Raw genomic sequence first — 20,851 nt, 5'->3', positions numbered from 1 at the left:
GAATTATTAAACTGGAATTAAACAGGACAAGGGGATCTGTAGTCTTAGCAAACATGGAGTCATCTCAGATGATTCTTACAGACACTAAAATCTGAGAAATAATAGCATAGAGAATGAAATGGGAAGGTTTTTTTCTATAATGTGTAAAATTTACTCATAACTTCAGGCACATAATACTGATTTTGAATCCTAGCCATAAATACAACTTGTGTGACTTTTGCCAAATTCCTCCTCGTCTAGGAGGAAAAGATTTTCAGTCTTTTATCCATGAGATTAAAAAAATCTATGCTCGGTCAGCCCTTGACAAGCGGTAATTTGACATTAGTCATAAGCCGAGGTGCCAGTGGATACCTCCCCATCACCCAGGCACAGAAAGAAAGCTCTTTCCTTCTGACCCCCCAAACTTTCTTCATTGATAGACAAAACCACAGTTCAAAATATCAAAGTTTTATAGTACATTGGAACTGAGGAGTATCTATTTAACAGTAGATAGGATAAAAGATATTTAATACGAGTTCTAGAAATTACTTACTTTCAAAAAACAAAGCAGAGTAGTTAAGATTAAAAATCTGATGTAATAGAGCACAATTCTTCAAAAATCCTAAACTTTACAGGGAGAAAAGCATTACCACAATATCCTCAGGTGGGTTGTACCCTGGAGCTTTGCAGAATACGCTGCTTTGAAATCTTTGAGCCAACCCTTATCAGCTCAAAATTGAATGTCCTTTGCACTTGCGTTCTCCTGTTTGGCTTTTGCGAGTCTAAGGAAAATAATTGTGCAACTGCCTGGCCTCTTCGCCAATTATCTTAGCGCTTTAAGGCACGGTTTCTGAGCCAGGCCTTCTCTCCGTACTGTGAAAGGATGCAGCACAAACAGCTCCTCTCTCCGCGCCACCCTCTGGGTGCACATGATCTAGATGTGGGGCTGGAGAGTAACAATTATTGCTCTGTTATTTTCTTGAATGAGGTTGAACTAAATCAGAGGTATGTAAAGAGATCATGCATTTAAAAAAATGCACTACAGGAAAGGAGGAGAGGGATAAATAGACGGAACACAGGATTTTTAGGGCAGTGAGACTATTCTGTATGATATCATAATGATGGATATATGTCATTATACATTTTTCCAAAACCATAGAATATACAACAACAAGAGTAAAGCTTAAGGAAAATTATAGACTCTGGGTGATTACATTGTATCAATGCACGTTCATCAGTTTTAATAAATGTACGATTCTGGTGAGGGACATTGATAATGGAAGAGGCTATGCATGTGTAGGGAGAAGCATGTATGTGGTGTATCTGTAGTTTACCCTTAATTTTGCTGTAAATTTAAAACTGCTCTAAAAATATAGTCCTAAAAAAGTGTGCTACACAGATATAAATCTGTTTTTTCTACAACTTATAAGTTGTTAAGCCGAATGTGGCAAAGTACATTATCCCTTTATAGAAATGTTCTACATTCATAGACAGGAACTTCTGTTTTGCTTTTAAATCAAACTAGAATTATATAGTTTTATAATATTTTTTCAAAAATCCAGTCAATAATACAATGAGATTGCTTCATACATTAATACTTACATCTTTTCAAGAACATTTAAATGTCTAAATACTATTTCATTGTATACATATGCAAAAGTTTATTTAACTAATAATTGTTAAACTAATATTGCAAAAGTTTAACAATTTTGCATATTATACATATGCAAAAGTTTATTTAACTAATAATGTATTAAACTAATATTGTTCCCCAGTTTTTACCAATTTAAAGATTGCTGCTCTGCTGGATTTGTTCCTTTGCTGTTGTTTTCTTGTCTCCTTTTGGACCCCAGAAAGCTGACCTGTGTGTAACTGGTCAGCTAATTAGCTCCCAGGTCTTCTGCTTCTGGCCGGTTTGGGCCAATGGATAGCCAGGGGGCAGGAGGAGGTTTTCTCCCTGCAAGATTCCCTCAGGATATTTGTGACTCTCCCAAAAGTGACTACTTTTCTCAGGATGGCCTGAGCTGTGGAATGCTCCCTTCCTGATAATATTTCTCTTCTCCATTCTGCAGACCTAGGGTTGGTAGCAACCTTGCAGCTAGCTGCTAGCCCATGATTCCTGCACTATAACTCACCAACCCCCTTTTTAAAAATCCTCACCCGAGGATATGTTTATTGATTTTAGAGAGAGGACAAGGAGGAGAGAGATTGGGGGCTGAGGGAGAAACAGCTGTTTCTTCACAGTCTCAATATTTAGGATCAATGAGCACCTATTTTTTATAACATTGATTTGGCATTCATTCATATAATGCTATCTTCCCTTGTAATTTTATGCCCATGTCTTGTGCTAGAGGCATACGCCCAGAATGATAATAACAATAAATTACCCACTGTAGAAGATGTTTATTTTATTTTATTTTTTATTGTTGTTCATGCACAGTTGTCTCCATTTTCCTGCCACCACTCCCCCCTGCCCCACCTCCCACCCTCAATCCTACCCCCCTCTGGCTTTGTCCATGGGTCCTTTATACATGTTCCTTGGTGACCCTTCCCCTTCTTTCCTCTGTTACTCCCCTCGCCACTCTCCTCTGGTTACTGTCAGTTTGTCCTTTATTTATATGACTCTGGGTATATTTTGGTTGCTTTTTTGTTTTGTTGATTAGGTCCCATTTATAGGTAAAATCATATGGCATTTGTAGGAAACTTAAGAATAGTTTAATGCAGTGAAAAGGGCATAAGAGAAGTATGATTTTCAAATTTTTTTAATTTATTGATTTGAAAGGGGGGAGAGAAAGGAGAGAGAAACATCAACTTTTGTGGTTTCACTTATTTATGCATTCATTGGTTGCTTCTTGTATGTGCTCTGGCTGGGGATGGACTCTGCAACCTTGGCGTTTTGGGACAGTGCTCTAAACATCTGAGCTACCTGGCCAGGGAAGAATATGATTTTAACAAACTACTTAATTATTTTAAACTTGTGAAAATGGAGATAATAGTATGTACTCTGATATTCTATTGTAAGGAAAGATTGAGTTCATGGATATTAAGTTTCTGTAGATTAAATATTAAGAAAAGCAGTAAACAAAAATGATGCATTATGATTAGTTATTTCTTTTAAAAAATGAGTAAGTAGGAGACTTGAATTTTTAAATTACAAAATTTACCCCAGTTTTTTTTATAAGGATTGTAATTAGTCTTTGCTACCATCTCCTGACCTGATTACCATAATGATTCCCTAAATGGTTTCTCTCTTTTTAATCGTGCCTTTTCCAGTTTATCCTCTACACAGCACCAAGAAACATCCCTTGAATAGCATAAATTCCACCGTATCCTCCAGTGCTCTCAATTCTTGAAAGAACACTCCATTGTATATAGAACAAATCCAAAGCTTCTACCCTGGCCCACATGACATGCTACCTGACTTCATGTCCTTATTCACTCAGTTCCACCAATATTGGCTTCTTGCTCCTCCTTAAACACGTCAAATTTTTTTTGTCTGTTTCTCTAGCCCAGAATGCTCTTTCCTCAGATATTCGCATGGTCTACTCTCCGTGTAGATCCATGAAGGCACGAGGATGGTGGCAAACACCTGTGGTACCATTTGGGACAGGCTGGACCTCATGGGCAGGAAAGCAGCAGCTACATGGGTATGCTGATCTCTGGGCACTGTGCTCCCAGAAGGAAATGCTGTCGCATTTTTTATAGAGCAAGCATAAGGCACCCTTGTGCAAAAAAAATCTGCTTGGGTTCTAGGTGGTCGACTTAAGTGCTGTTTGTAGCAGTTGCTAGGAAAGTCAGATGTCCAATACCTGCAGAACTCAAGGCCTGTGGAAAGTTGTAGCCTCTTCTGAGGCAGAAGAGAGAAGAAATTGCTTGTTTTGTGGAAAGTTGAAATCGAGTGAGCCATGTCCCCTGGGATAAAGTGGGGCCAGTCTTGGCCAGCTCACCGCTGGCTGCCTATGGGTGATTCTCATCGGGTAATTCTGACTCTTACCTCCACACAGTCTCAGCTGAAAAGTTGCTTTTTGAAGAGAGGCCTTCTGGAAACACCTTCTGTGGCTTGATATGCTTTTATGATCCTCCCTATTTTTGCTCATTGCACTGTCCATACTTGAATGGTCATTGTTTTTCTGTTTGTTGTGTGTCTCTCAGCCCCAGAACTCCAGGTACACTGCTGTATCCCTGAGGCGCGGCACTCAGTGAGTGCTCAGTGTTTGTGGAAAGAATGTTGATGGAAGTTCATATATGCATTGATTTTTACATCTTTAAATGTTAATCATTTTAAAATGTTCAAGCAAGTAAAAATAATGTATTAATATGAAGGCTTTGAGGGATTAAAATGACAAGATATGGACTCTTAGGAGAGACACATGGGAAAACAGGAGAAGTGTATATTTCTTGGTTATAAATATTAATGCACATTATTACAAATATATGCTACTTTTCCCCATAAAATCTTGCAGTCAGCTTCCCCTGTGCTTAACAATGCTGCACCAACAGCAAGGTAACTATGGAATGTAATGTTTTATGTCATTGATTCTTGGCATTGGAAGGAACTATAGAGGCCAACTTTATTCACTGGAAGTATCTCTACTCACAGGAGTTTTTTGAAATACACCCAATTCCTCTTTTAATTAACAACGCAATCTTCAGATTCTATAAATGTTCCCCTGGGCCACATTTCACACCCTGGGTCTTCTATATGCCACACCTTTAGTGTGCCAGGGCCCCTTCTAAAACATGACCTCCAGAATGAAGCACATGACCCCACGGGTGACATGCCCAGTTCTGAGTAGAGTGGGCCTCTCACACCCCTCTATCTTGATACATTCAGCTCATGACGAGCTCAAACACAAGTGGGAAGGGGACACATTCCATTTTATCCTCTACACTCTATTACTACCACACATTTCTGTTCAGCACACGTGCAGGGTTTTCCCCACACTGAGTGATGCTCTCACACCAGCTAAGTGTCCTACAATTCAATTCAATTCTGACACCATCTACATGGGGTTCTGCAGATCCCACAGGTTAAGTCCTGCAAGACTGTGCCACCTGCTTCAGATGCAGTCTCAAGCCCAGGCTGGTACCTGTGCTTCTGACAGATGGGCTATAAATCAGGGTTCCCCTCATTCCCTCCTCCAGTTTGATTAATTCACTAGATGGCTCTTAGAACTCAGGAAACCCTTGTACTTACTAGATCACTGGTTTATTTTAGAAGGCTATAACTTGGGAACAGTCGAATGAAAGAGATGCATAGGGCAAGGTGTGGGGAAGGGACATGGAACTTCCATGGCCTCTCTGGGCACACTACCCTCCCAGCACACAGAGGTGTTCAGCACATTAGAAGCTCCCTGAACCCTATTCTTTCAGGATTTTTTGAGGCTTTATTACATGGTTATGATCAATTATCAACTTAGTCTCCAGTCCTTCTCTTTTGGGGTTAGGGAGCAGGGGTGAGGCTGAAAGTTCCAAGCTTTGAATCATGGCCTGGACTTTCAGGTGACCAGCCTCCATCCTGAAGCTATATAGGAACCCACTAAGTATATCCCCATTAAAACAAAAGATACCCCATCATCTAGGAAATTCTAAGGGACTTCAGAGCTCTGTATCAGGAACCAGGGTCAATGACAGGTATTAGAACAACAAAAATGCTCCAGGTACTCCATCTCTTAGGAAATTGCAAGGGTTTTAGAACCTCTATACCAGGAACTGGAGCAGTTCCATATAACCATTGTTTGTTCCATTTAATCACTCACATGTAGTCTTATCTAAAGACAGACTTTGCATATATCTTTGCAATGATGAAATCAACATTCTCAGCAGTCTACTACCTGCATGTTTACTGAAGTGGTTTGTCTGTCTCCCTTCAATTGTGGATTAAAGAATGTTGACTAAGAACAGGGTCACACAGAAATCCTCTCCACTTCCTTAACTCCAACACATAATGTTTACATCAATCGTTCAATCACCACAATGCTGGTATGTCACCATTCTTAATACTTTCCAGTCCAGAATTATCTGCCTTATTTCAAGTCTTTGTGAGAGAGAGGTGCCCAATGATTCCCTGAAATTAAATAGCATGTCTTCATCACTCCCTTCATTTGGACTGCAGTAACTTCATTGTAAAGGGGGTAGGACCAGTTTGACATAGTCTGTTTTTAGTCAACATGCACTAATGTCTAGTGACCAGCACCTTTGTGTTTTGTTTTCACAACTAGTATATTTAATTCTTTGGCCTATAATTTTGCCAGGGATTATCTACAAGCCTCAAGTCCTATGGTTTTATCACCTACTTTCATCTCCTTTTAGAAAATGAGAATAGTCTTCTTCTGTCACCTGGCATATCTCTTCTCAATGAGATATCAAAGGTAACAACACAACAGGGTTCCATAGTAACATGTGCATGCTATGTTAGCAACATGGGTCTTTAGATGGGTTTAAAGCAACTAAATATTGTCTTTCTAGATACTTACGTTTCTTGGCATCCACTGTGCTCTAATTTGTTTATTAGCCTTTCAATATGTACACAACTTTGTACTCAGTTCTAAGGGTGCAGTTGTGCACATGGAGTTTACAGTTAAATGGGAGAGACAGAAATGCCTAGATTGAACAGGCATTGCCTAGATTGAACTATGCATTGAACAGGCAATGCATAGTTCTGACTATGACAATGCCTAGATTGTCATAGTGTCATAATCCCTAAGAGGGTTATGGGAGTTTACAGCGGGAGGGAACAGGTGAGTCTGGGGCTAGTGGGTGGTCACACCTGATTAGACTTGCATCTCAGAGAGATGACACTGGTGGCACTTGAGAACTGGCCTTCACTCTCAGGTTGCATAGGAGTCACCTGGGAAATGATAAAGATGCAGATTCTGACTTATTCTGATGTACAACANGGTGCAGTTGTGCACATGGAGTTTACAGTTAAATGGGAGAGACAGAAATGCCTAGGAGATTGTCATAGTGTCATAATCCCTAAGAGGGTTATGGGAGTTTACAGCGGGAGGGAACGGGTGAGTCTGGGGCTAGTGGGTGGTCACACCTGATTAGACTTGCATCTCAGAGAGATGACACTGGTGGCACTTGAGAACTGGCCTTCACTCTCAGGTTGCATAGGAGTCACCTGGGAAATGATAAAGATGCAGATTCTGACTTATTCTGACGTACAACAGCCCTAGCAAATGATTATGTCTGGAGAGGGGCCTGAGATTCTGCATTTCCAATCAGGTCCCAGGCAGGGTTGATGGAGGTGGTCCATGGACCACACTTTGAGGAGCAAGGCTTTAGTGGGTGGATTAGAGAATGAAAACTAGAGGCAAGGGGCTGCGTCAGAATGCTGGTGTGGTGGTCCAGGGGGAAAATGATGAAGCGATGAGGCCACCAATGAAGGGACACTTGTTTCACTCTTTGAAGCCTATAGATCAGTCTACCTTGTAAAAAACATATAAGTAGGTGTTGAGTATTTTCCCTTTATCTGTCAATAATTGTACTGGCTAAATTATGGAGAGAGGAGGGAGCTCAATTCCAGTCTTAGTTCTTAATAATTGTTTGCACTTTAAGCCCATCAAGGCCTCAGTTGTCTCTTCTCATCTGTAAAATCAAAGATTGGTTGTTATGGGTTGAGTTGTATCCTCCCCAAAATTTATATGTTGAAGTCCTAATTCTCAGTACCTCAGAATGTGACCTTATTTGGAAGTAGGGTAATTGCAGGTATAATTAGTTAAGATGATGTCATGCTAGAGTAGAAAGGGCCCCTAATCCAGTCAACTGGTTATAAAAAGGGAATTTGTACACAGACACATATGCCACACGTGCCACGTGAAGCTTGGAGTTAAGCTGCCACAAACCAAAGAAATAACTAAAGCAAGGAGAGAGACCTGGGACAGGTAGATCCCTACTGGACACCTTCCGAGGGAGCGCTTGTAGCCTCTAGAACTGTGAGGTGATAAATTTCTGTTGGTCAAAACCAACCAGTTTGGGCACTGTGATACAACAGCCCTAGCAAATTAATGTACTAGTTTATATATTTAAGGTAACTTTCAGGTGTAACAAAATATGCAATCTTCTGTCCCTCTCCTATAGGAATCTGAATTAGATGTGATTATATGGGAAGATTTCTGTTTGTTCCATCCATTATAAATTTGTGATTTTTCATTTAAATTCAGATTCTCCTTTTAGAGAATTCTTCCTGTTTTGGGCCTTTACTTATGTTTCTTAGGTAGATTTTTTACTAATAGGCTCAACTGTTCAACCCAAAGAAAACACCCACATTGGGCCTGTTGCTGAAAGGTACAGCGGCAGCACAACTGAAATGCTTTAAGGCGGATTTCGGGGCATGCATGGAACGACAGGGGTGGGTCTCCCCTTACCTCAGCAACTAGAGGCCTTTGAGAATTATTTATTTTTGAACCACATGGGAATATTTTAGCAAAGCATTGTCCTAAGCGATTCCAGCATCCATAACATCAAACCATAGAAAGCAAACAAAAATACCGGTGTTAATATAAAAAACAACTGGGTTTTTTCAGTTGTCATAGAAAAAACAGAACTGTGTCCTTCATTTCACCATTAATGTAGCTAATTTAATGTACTCTTTTATTACCTGGATTCTTAGTTTAAAGAATAAATGGGAAAAATAAAGGCACCTTCTTATAAGATGAAGGTAAATTTTCCCTACGTAAAAGGACAAGTATTCTTTCCCTACTCACCTAATGTAGAAACTTATTAGACTCCTGTAAAAGGGAAGGGGGTTAGAATGAAAGAGCCTCCACAACCTCAGAGAGGAATGGAATTAGTAGAGTATTAAAGTTGCTTTTGGGGTAGGAGAACTCAGCAGGGTATACAAACTAATCTTATTTTCTTGACAGTAACTAGCATTTGACAGGAAATCTTACAGTAATCACAGTGTCTCAGCTTCCACATCTACGAAACAGAGGTGATCTTCCTCCTAGGTGTAGAGTACAAGAGAGATAGAAACGTTTCATAGAAAGAGATTTGATTTCCCATGAAATGTCTATATCCATGGAAAGATTTACGTCAACAACAACAGCAGAACCATTTATTAAGTGTGTTACATACACTGTTAAACACAGGGAAGGTGTTTTGCACACTTTTCTCATGGGTTCCTCACAACAACCCTGTTATGTAGATGTGTTTTATCCCCACTTGATAGTTGTAGACTCCGAGGCCAGACATATTAATTAACTTTCGCGATGCCAAAGGCCAGGAGGGCACACAGCCAAAATTCACTCACTTCTCTTAGCTCTGCAGGATCCCACACTCTCAGGGGCTGCCACGCTCACTCCTGTGCAGTGGCAGTCACTACTAACTGCTGATAGCACTCACTTTGGCATCTTGCAGGGCTGACATGCTGATTATGGGGAGATGGTATGGATGTGCCCTTCTAGAGCCTACACTCCGAAACAGGGCTCTATCTTAAGAGATCCTGATTCATTAGCTCTTGGATTGGACCCCAAATCTTTGTTTGAAAGGACACTCCAGTTGATTCTGTTGATAGCCAGATTTGGTGTCCACTGTTTTCTGCACCTGTGTTTAGTGAGGTCAGCTCTTTTTTTCTGTTTGTTTCTTTGTTTGGCCTGTGGAATTCTGCAATAGAGGAAAGGACTACAGAAATCATCTTAGGAGGGGAAGGCAGTTATTGACTAGCTACTGTTTAATAGCATGACCACAAGATGAATGATGAGTTTGGTACCTTCTTTTTCCCTTGTGAACTATTGCAAGTCTCAAAGGAAAAGCTAGTCATGCTGTTTTGTGCCGAACATCTAGTAAATTTTAGAGATGTACGAGTGAACTCCCTTAAATGTGACTGTGATGAGCTTGGAAGAGAAGGAAGACCTCTTAGTTATGCTCTGAGAAACCCCTGCTTGGAGGAGTATTGAATAAGAAGTGAAAATCTTATACTTTATAATTTATTATTAATTACACTCCTTTAATTCATAACAAATTGACTAATGACTTCCCCTCCCCCCAAAATTACTACATGTGGTAGATTATAAACCTGATGAAGAGAAGCAGCAATACTCCATTAATATTTATAAATGTCTCGATGCTTGTATTTCCCATATATTTGGAAAATCAGCCCAAGTAATTAAGGAGTAATGGGAATTATAAAGATGAAAAATATCAGGAAAACAGCACGTGTGGAAGTTATCAACACTATTTTACTTCTATTCCTACATCATAATAACTTAATTTTCCGTGAGTGGCATTGTTAAAATGTAAATTTCTAGATTAACAAAAGCCCCAGACCTCATTATCGTCCAGGCAGAACACATATTTTCAAACAGTAAACTTACATCTTGGGCTTCTCCACGAGGTACCGAAAGTGTTTACTTCTGATGATTTTCACCATTGTCTCAGGCATTGCATCTGACCTATAGGGGGTCTTCCACACTGAAGACATGATTCTTCTCAAAACCCCTCAAATCCTTGTAAATAAGTAAATAAATCCTTGTAAATAAATCCCCTTGACTTTCTAGTAGGCAACTGCCGCACCCTTGTCATTAACAATAATACATAGTGGAACAAATGCTTTACCTATATTATCTCACTTAATGCAACCAATTAAGACACAAGTAAAATACTCTTAATTACTTTCGTCATTCTTTTTTTTACGTTGAGGGGACAAGCATACTGTAGTTATGTAATAACTCAGCATCACGTAACCAGCAATTAGCAGAGTTGGGACTCCCGCTTAAGAGGTCTGCACAGTTGGCCTACTGAGCCCACTTTGTGACTGATATCATCAAACGGCACTTTTTTTGAGGTTAGAGTGGTAACCAGGACTTCAGTGAGACACACAAAGATCTTATATCCAGCTCTGATGTTCAGTTTCTGCTTTTATAAAGCCCAGGGGACTCAGGGTGAGTCTGGTGAGATAACGCATCTGAAGAAGCAACATACATAGGAAGAAGGGGTTTCATTTGTTTGCTTTGTTATGCGGTCTGCTTTTGCAACAAGCCAATGAATTTGAAATGGAGATCCTGTGCTAGATAAGCACATGTTGTTTAACTGGGTCCATGCCAAGGGGAATTTAAGGTTCTGTAAACCCTGCCCCGGGCCGACTACTCCCTTTTTCAGAGCCTTAGTCCTTTGGAAGTAATTCTAATCCAAACGCTTACATTACAGACTAGAAAACTGAGGCCCTGAGAGGGTACGCTGTTTGACTAAGGTTCCGTGGAGAGTGAGAGCATATCCCTTTCCAGGGCTGGGATCTCATAGCTCAGACAGCATTCTTCCCAAGACCCCGGCTTTACTTGGCGGGTGGTCAGCACCAGGACGTGCTCTGTAAGGGTAGCCCCATCCAGCGGGACCTGCAACCTTTGAAGCTGCCTGGAAACGCCAATGAGCAGAATTTATGATTGCAGGGTTCCTTCTCTTCCTAGCATCTGCAAGTCAGTTCTGAGTCCTTTCCAAGGAGAGAACTGAGGGGGCGTCCTTACCGCTGAGGCTGCGTTTCCCCACCCAAGCAGCTCAAGGGTGTGCGGCAGGCACTATCCCCAGGAGCCCCACACCAAGGCCCGGGAAGTGGGGCAGGCGGGACTGGGGATTGGAGCCCAGAACTCTGGCCAATCACTGGAAGCCGCTGCGGCTCAGATCACTAAGGACGCTGAGGGCTGTTGCTGGGCAGGGACCAAATTTCTATCCTCCTGGGGGTGGCAGAGTCCCTCCTCCACAGGTGCCCGAGGTGCGTGGCTGCTGATAGGCATAGTAGTTGTTCTCAAATCTTCGTTTTGGGGCTTCTTCGAGGATCTTTGAGCGCCTTTTTTGAGGCCGAGGTAGCTCACCTGTTGTAGTCACGCTCGTCCCTCTCTTTCCCTTAAGCTTCGTTTCCCTTTATGGGATTTGAGCATAGTTGGAAGTCTTACACTTGTTCAAATCCAGGCTACTCCGTTGAGCTTTGAATAAATCCCTTCTTTCCCCTGAGATTCAATTTTCTCATCTTTAAAACCGAGAATAATAGTAACAAGGACCTAAAGTTAAGATGGTGATATAAAATGAAGAATGCAAAAAAATTTTTGAGTTGTATCACTATGTCAGATCCCTCCTTAAAAAGTTAACAAAATTTATAATAAATTTATAATAAAATAATTTTTATTTCTATCTTAAAGGTTAAGAAAACAAATCTTAGAGTGTTGAGACATTTCCGAAGATCCCACAGAGGACTACAGAGGCAAATGGCAGAACTGAGATTTGAACATAGACCTACNAAAGTTAAGATGGTGATAAAATGAAGAATGCAAAAAATTTTTTGAGTTGTATCACTATGTCAGATCCCTCCTTAAAAAGTTAACAAAATTTATAATAAATTTATAATAAAATAATTTTTATTTCTATCTTAAAGGTTAAGAAAACAAATCTTAGAGTGTTGAGACATTTCCGAAGATCCCACAGAGGACTACAGAGGCAAATGGCAGAACTGAGATTTGAACATAGACCTACATTACAAATATCCAGATACTTTCTACTATGCTCAAGACCTCAGCAAGTGTGGGTAAAAGCACTTTAAATTTACTATAAAATGATGTTATTTTTTGTTTCTGTCAGCATCAGCAGCCTCCACATCTACACCAGCTGCCTCCTGCCCTCTACTGTACTGTGTTTGTGGTTTACTGTGTTATCTACTGCATGAAGCCTGAGAGGCATGATATAGTCTGCTCCCCTCCAGGGCTCTCTCTCTAGTGGGCAAGATACACAGGCACTTTCTGTGATACACAAAATGCCACGGCAGTAGGGGAGATGGGCCAGCGCCCTTCTCACTCCTCCGGCCCAGTCTTTTTGCATTGTTACCAGCACTCACAATGCTGAATTCTGATAGCTCCTTCCTTTAACATGTCTCAAAGGGCTCCCATCAACCATGGAGGTTGCCCATGGTTTCAAAGTCTCCCGTGTCCTGACCTCAACCTTGATTTCTAGCTTGATCTTCCACTACTTCTCCCAGGCTTGTTATACATCCCTCTAGCTCATTTATTTCATAACTGAGAATCTGTACGTCTTAATCCCCTTACCTTTTTGTCCATTTGCCTCACTGCTATCCATTCATTAAGTTCCATATCAAATGGTCAAGAATAGTCACCTTGGGTTCAAATTCTAGCTGTGCTAGTTCAGTGTGATTTTTGGGCCAATCACTCAACATCTTTGTACCTTAGTTTCCTCTTCTATAAAATGTGGATGCTTTTTTTTTTGGTGAGGATTAATTGAGTTATATAAGTAAGGCACTTAAAACAATGCCTGGCACACAGTGAGCAATGTCAGTGTTTGCTATCATCATTATTATAATTATCTGTCAAGAAGCCAAACCATATCCCAGAAGCCGAAAATGGTTTCCCCATTCTCTGTATAATTTTTGATTTCTCTCTTATAAAATGTGTCTTTCTTTGCCTGAAAGTATGACTATTTGTTTGCATCAGTTTTCGTATCTTCTTGGACTATGCTTGTGGGAGGCTGAATAATGGCCCCCCAGCTGTCCACTTCTTAGTCCCTGGGCCCTATTAATGTTTCCTTCTGTGGCAAAAGAGATTTTGTAAATGTGACTAAGTTAATGATCTGGAGATGGGGAGATTATCCTGGATTATCCAAGTGAGTCCTAAATATAATCACAAGTATTTTCAGAAAAGAGGGGGGCAGTGGGAGATTTGACTGCACAAGAGGAAGCAGGAGATGTGATCACAGAAGCAAGAAGTGAGGAGTGATTTCAAGAGGGGGGGCCTGAGCCAAGGAATGCAGGTCACCTCCAGAAGCTAGAAAAAGTAAGGAAATGGATTTTCCTTTACAGCCTCCAGAAGGAGCCCTGCTCACCCCTTGATTTTAGCCCATCGAGGCTGATTTGGCATGTCTGGCCTCCAAAACTGTAAGAGAATACATTTCTGCTGTTATAAACCACCAACTTTGTGGTAATTTATCATGGCAACCATGGGAAATTAATTCAATGCTATTGAAAAATCCACTTCATCATAGGACTGATCATACTTATGTCTTAAGTAAGCCAAAGTTCTTATCAATGACTGGTATGCAGATATTGAAGGGAAAAGAAGTATTCTATCTATTGAGGGTACTAAACTGTGAGATGCTGGGGCTACTAGAAGATATCTATATCAACACTCACTGACTTTCTTTCAATAAGAGAAGAGGAAGCCAGGTCAGAGCTGGAAAGGAAGCCTCTGTGGTAAAGGGGAGGAGGGCAAAGAGCCTGGATCCAACTATGCTTGAAGGTAGGTTCTAGAATTCCCATACAGAGGAGGGATGGATTTTTCTGTCCTTTAAGTTACTTCGATATGGACTTCATTAATCTTTACCCAAAGAGTCCTGACTAATGCAGAGACTCTTAAATTTCATGTTGCTAAGATTTTTTTTCACTGTTTTTCAAATATAGTTGTCTCTATTTACCTGCCACCACTTCCCCTGCCCTCCTCTCCCCCACCTTCCACCCCCTACCCTTGATCCTTCTCCCCTTTGACTTTGCCCATTGGTCCTTTATACATGTTCCTTGATGACCTTTTCCCTTCTTTTTCCTATTATCCCTCTCCCCCCTCCCCTCTGGTTACTGTCAGCTTGTTCTTTATTTCAATGTCTCTGGTTATATTTTACTTGCTGGTTTGTTTTATTGATTAGGTTCCTCTTACAGGTGAGATCATATGTATTTGTCTTTTACCATCTGGCTTATTTCACTTAGCATAATGCTCTCTAGTTCCATCCATGCTGTCATGAAGGATAGGAGCACCTTCTTTCTTTTTACTGCATGGTATTCTATTGTGTAGATGTGCCACAGTTTTTTGATGTTAAGATTTATATATGGGATACAGTTAATTAAATGGCCAAGTTTTGCTGTAGATTCTGTGATTAAGCTTGAAGGGGTAAATTGATTTTGATCAAATCAGGTATTCTACTACTAAAGACTATCTTTTGATTTTACCTTGACTTAAAACTTTGTAGCTGCCAACTTGGAACATAATGTCATTGGAGGGAGCCTTCCATTGTTCAGAACCTCCTTTACTTTGGAGGTATTCAGATGAAATTTGATACATTTTTTTCAGACCCAAGGGAATCTGCTTTGCCATTTCCTAGCCAAGAGACTTTGAAAAAGCAATTTAACTCTTTTAAGTAGAACTAAACAGTAACCATCCCAAAGATTGCTATCAGGATTAGAGATAACATTCACAGAGGCTCTGGCACACAATAGGCATTCAATACATCGTGTTCTTGTTTATAAAAATAGCAGCTAAAGTTTAGTCAATATTTATTATGTACCAGGTGCTTTGCTAAGAGCTTTTCACTTAATATCTCATTTAATTGTCCCAAGAATTTTATGAAATAAGGAAATTAATGTCTCCATTTTAGAGATGAGGGACCTGAGACTGAGAGAACTTAAGTAACGTTCTCAAAGGAACGTAGCTACAAGAGTCAGGGCTGCAGTGAAACCCCAGGTGCGTCTGCCTGCAGAAGTCGCCTTTTTCATCATTCCTCCTCCCTCTTCTGTGGGTGTTAGCTAACCACTGTTGTTGTTATTATTATTATTGTTAATGTAGTCGAAGCACTGTTTTAAGGTTGTAGATCCCTTAGAGGGTGCACATTCTATGGCAGGATTCTAAGTAGGAGTGGACTTTACTTATCTGGGATTTTCTTTTTCACAGTTTGCTTCATAAAATGATATAACCAGGGAATATCTCTCCAGTGGTTTATATCAAACAAGGCAAAACAAAAGGCTGTGCAATAAATGTCTCCATAAGATTAAATACAGTGGTTAAAACTGCCCTCCTTGAATTCAACAGCTTTAGATTATGAGTCACCAGAGGAAGATTCCAGAGAAACATCTTCATCCAATAGAGTAAGTTCTCTCCTTTTTTTTTCCCTAAAGAAAGATGAATGGCTGTAATAAGGGAACCAAAGAATGCCCTCTCCTAAAACTTCATGATTTCACATTTACCATTGAACAGAGTAAGGAAGAGAAAAAAATGACTCCAATGTTTTGGTTTTGCCTATATAAGTCAAAGTAGAATGAGTTTATAAACAGGAAGCAATAAAGCACTGATTTTGAACAGTTTAAACATAGATCTATAAAAATGAGACATTTTGCAGTGAAGTCCCTGTCAAAAAGAGGAGAAACAAATACTGACATTAAATTGAGCTGTGTTGAAGAGAACGGGGGTCATTACACTCTCCCCTCCCCTAGAAACATACAGGACACAAGCCAATGATCTTTATGATTAATGAGGGACTTAAGTAAAGAGATAAGCAAGGGCAGGCTGATTTTAGAATAGAATGTAAATATGTCCAAGGTTCTTTCCTCTTTAAGATGCTATCACGTCTCTGGAAAGATAGGACTGTGTAGCATACTGATCAGATAGGCTGATTCAGGGCCCTATATTTAATTGACCTAGGGTTGCCATGGCAAAGTACTGTAAAGGAGGTGGACTAAACAACAGACATTTATTGTTTCACAGTTTGTGGGCTAGACGTCGAAGAAGGGGTCACTAGAATTGGTGCCTATGGAGATAGTTTCAGCCTGTGCTTCTGGTGATTGACTGACCACTTTTGGCATTCCTTGGCTTGTAGAACTTTCCTTCATGTTCATATAGGGTTCTCTCTGCAGGCAGATCTGTGTCCAAATTTGCCCTTTTTATGAGGCTACAAGTAGCATTGCATTAGGGGCATACTCCACTCCAGTATGACCTCATCTTAACTAATTACATCTGCAATCACCTTATTGCTGTAAAAGGCCCTGTTCTCAGATACAGAGGGTTAAGACTTCAGCATATGATTTTTTGGGCACACAGTGTGCTATCCATGTATGTTCATGTCCTCCCCACTTCCACACACCCCCTCCACCATTCAGCTGTGTGTTGAAGCCCTAGTCTACTCCCAGTGTGGAGCCTTTTGGAAGTGATTGGATGAGGGTTAGAGGGTGTCATAAGGGTGGAGCCCTCCTGTTTGGATTAGTGCCCTTACAAGGAAGTGAAGGGACCAGAGCTTCCACTCTCCATCCTGTAAATATGCAGCTGGAAGTTGTACCTACAGAAACTAAGACGACAGCTCTCTGCCGGATCCAGATTGACTGGTACCTTGACGTTGGACTTCCCAAACTTCAACAATATGAGAATATTTTTGTTGTTGTTTAAGGCACTTAATGGTTTTTTTTTTTTTGGTTAATTTTTATTATTTTTTTTGTAGCAGCCAAACAAAGACACATATCAACTATGTCTTAGTCTAAAACCTGGCTCTGCACTTGGAATGGTGTTATCCAGGCAAGCCACTTTGCTGTTCTGGAACTTTGTTTCTTTTAGGATAATACCAATGCCTACCATCATGGAAGGATAAAGTGACTTAACAAATATTCAGAATAGTGTCTGTATACGGTAAGGGTTTGTCGCTGTTAGCTGTACCTCCTTAGGAAAATACACACGTTCTTCATTCCGCCTGCTTGGTTCGGCTCTTGCTCACTTCTGCAACCTCATCTCTAACCCTCTCCCCCTTAATTAACTGACTGTGCACCAAGTTACCTGCAGTTAAACCTTCTATGGAGTTTTAGTCATCGTGCCTTTGCAATGGTTGCTGTTTTTGCTTGAAATGCCTTCCTCAAGGCTCCATTTCTAACTTTCAAGACCGAGTGTGATAAACTCCATGAAGCTATCTGTTTTCAGTGTGCCTAAGCAGATGGTTTTCTCTCCTCAACCAGCGGTCTTAACACCTACCCCTCTCAGTTGTAATTACTTGTTTAGTGTCTTCCCCCCCTGCTCAGTTGCTCTTGTTGACAGTAGAGGGCGTCTTATTCATCATACAGCCAATTCCAAACACAGTGCTGGCACATAGTATGAGATCATCAATACATATTATATACATGAAAGAAAATAAATGTAAGTTGGATAATTTGTTATAGTATAATAATAGTAATTATAATAAGTTAACATAGTTTAACAAAGGGTAGTGTCTACTATTTATTCAAGGTCTACTGTGTGCCATTTCCTGGATATACTATCTCATTCAGTTTCAATAATGATTCTGTAAGAGTATATTCTTTTCTTTGTTCTACTGTTGAGAAATCTGGCCGCCTGGTATTGCATTAGACAAAACTCTTGGGTAAATAGCATAAACCCCTCTAAAGCCAACTCTAGAAAAAAAGGGCATTTCTCATGGAACCCAAGGGTAGGAATGAAACCAGGCCCCTAGAACAGTCAAGGATACAAAGATTTTTCTTTTACTAATCCCTTTCTCTGCTGCTCTTTGTGAATCAGCCTCCTTTTTTCTTTTCTCTTTATACATATTTGTGTTTTCCGATTCTCCAGACCATGAGAAAGAAAGCTGCCCCTCACAATTCATGACTTAATATCATTTCCTTTGAGAGACTACTAAACCCAGAATTTATTAGTCTCATTTACTAGGAAAAAATATATTTGGTCTAGTTTGGGCTAGGAAAAATCTGAAACAATGAATTGCTGCACTGAGGAGAGGGAGATAACAGCAGAATCATGTACAAACTTGATTTATACAAATCCACTTAAGCTATGGGGAAGGACAGAACCCAGAAAATTGTGAGGTGCAGGAACCTGGTAGAGGTTAATTTGATAGGAGGTTGGACAACTTGCCTAAGGTCTTGCAGCAAATAAATGGAGCAATGATTCAAATTCTCATCTGCCTGACTCTTAAGCATTGCATCTTCTCCTTGGAGTGTGTGAATTTAACCTTTATAGTATAATAAAATAAGCCCGAGAAAATGTGGTTATAATAAAAGGTTCTAGAGAGTCACTTCAGAATAGAAGTTCCAAACCAAAGGAAGACCATCCTTGTCACTACTGCCCTGGATCCCAGGATTGTTAGGAACCTTGCTTGCTTTTAAGCTTTAACATCTATAAATTACAAAATCTCAAGGTTGAGAGGAACCTCATAAGCTATCTTGTCTAACCATTCCTCCACCCAGCCAGAGGGAGAATGGATTTCTTTGTAACACTCTTGCTCAGTGACTCTGAGGGCTTCAGAGAGGCTGCAGGGTAGTAGAATTAAGAACATTGACTCTGAGGCCAGAAGGCTTGGGTGTAAATATCAACTGTGTCACTTATTACTTGCATGTCCTTGGGTCTTAATATTCTAATTTAATTTCTTCAGGGAGGATAATAATAACTATATCACCCTCTCTCTTCAAAGCAGTATCTATTATGCACATCATATGTGGGCCCTCTCTAAGAGTTTTATACTCAGTTAACACATTTACCATCAGCATAATTCTATTAGGTAGGGCATATTATTCTCAATTAAGGAAACTGAGACAGAGGGAAGTTAAGTACCTTGTCTTAGTTCACACAGTTAGTGGTAAAGCTGCAGTTTAAACACAGGCAGTGTGGTTACAGACTATGCACTACTCACGATGGTATATGCAATCTCCCTGTTGTTCTTTGGAAGAGGAAGTCATAAGACATACATAAAGCACTTAGCACAGGTCCTGGTATACCCTATGTTCTCAGTAAACATCAGTGCTGCTGCTAGCCTTCTCCCCGTTCCGATCTTCTTACCGCCAGCTACTAAGCCCATGTGCCATAAGCTCCTTAGTTCCTGAGTTCTTCTGAGAAAAGGGGGAAGCCTGTTCCACCTACTAATAGTGCTTCGTTGCCTAGAAGAGGGACCTTGTGTATTGTAGATGTAAAACTTTTCAGTGTCCAATATCCCCACCCACTACTACACATGACTTGGTTAGGGTGATGCTCCTTCTTTTGGGAGGGGGCAGAAGAAACTGGTTGAGAAAAGGAATGCTTCTTGATAGGATTTTATGCTAAAACTTACTGTGTAATATCACTGATATATCTATATCCATTAAATGTTTATTGAGCATAATTTTAAGGCACTGGGTTGAGGTGCTGAGGATAAAATGATGAGTCAGATTTAAATGTCCTTCTCAAGATTACCAATTGGAGTGGTAAAATGTGCTCATAAATAACCATAATATAAGCTACAAAGTAAAAAGGATTAATAAGAAATCAACATAAAAATTTGAAGAAAAGCAAAAATTACTTCAGAATAGTGGTATTAGGGAAGATTTTGTGGAAGAGTTAGCATATAAATTTGGCCTTTAAAAAATAGGTAGTAATTTGACGTGTAAGAAGGGAAGAGACAATATGTTATGTAGAGGGAATAACATAAGTGGAAGTAAAAAAAGCAGCAAGAAATTGTGATATGTGGTCAAAGAATAGCCCATTGTCCAGATGAGTAACATGGCTCTACCTAAGGAAAAAGGGGGGCTGAGAAGGATGGTCTCTGGGAACCTGGGGAGAGAGGAAGATTGGATACCGATGAGCCATAGTACTAGCAACCACACACACATTTGCAGAAAAAGCACCATGATTTAGAACAACATTATATTTACAAACTAAATAGAGATATGTAAGATTTCTAATATTCTATTAACAGAAAATTTCCCATCTGTTGCATTTACTACTTTCAAATGAAAGAAATGCTATTTATGGTTTATCTACCCACAGCACATAATGAAAAAAGTGTATGCACTTATTTCTGTAATCTGCCTGTTGTTATCTGCAGAGTAGCTTAAGTGGATATGTGTTACAGGAGACACAGGCTTTGCTGACACACAGCTGACACCCAGTTTGACTTCACTTACAAGCTGAAGTCTAACCATTATAGACCACAGCTTCCTGAAGACACCTCCTAGTCAGAAGGTGATGACAGAGAAACCTGTACTTAAAGGGTGTAGAACACATGCATAATGTATATACACAGTTGCCTGTATGTGATCTTATGTTAGCTTTGTTTGGTTAGCAGGTGACAAAGCGTAAGCCAAAAGAGAAAAGAGAGGGTATTTCCCTCCACTCGGTCTGAACACCATGAGAATCAGAATGCAGCTCTGCTA

General features: G+C 40.2%; 1 protein-coding gene across 1 annotated transcript in view; it reads right to left on the bottom strand.

Annotated features, from left to right (window-relative positions):
- The window catches only part of CUNH1orf87 (chromosome unknown C1orf87 homolog), a 71,084-nt gene extending 60,679 nt beyond the window's left edge, over positions 1–10,405 (bottom strand). Inside the window, 1 exon segment of the mRNA XM_037044119.1 lies at positions 10,299–10,405. Within this exon segment, the coding sequence (XP_036900014.1) occupies positions 10,299–10,405 (107 nt within the window).
- Positions 10,406–20,851: the final 10,446 nt, after the last annotated feature.

The sequence above is a fragment of the Sturnira hondurensis genome, unplaced genomic scaffold (assembly GCF_014824575.4).
Source record: "Sturnira hondurensis isolate 20B ecotype Veracruz unplaced genomic scaffold, ASM1482457v3 Scaffold0000648, whole genome shotgun sequence".
In the NCBI taxonomy this organism is placed as follows: domain Eukaryota; kingdom Metazoa; phylum Chordata; class Mammalia; order Chiroptera; family Phyllostomidae; genus Sturnira; species Sturnira hondurensis.
This window is presented reverse-complemented; position numbering and strand designations above follow the sequence as displayed.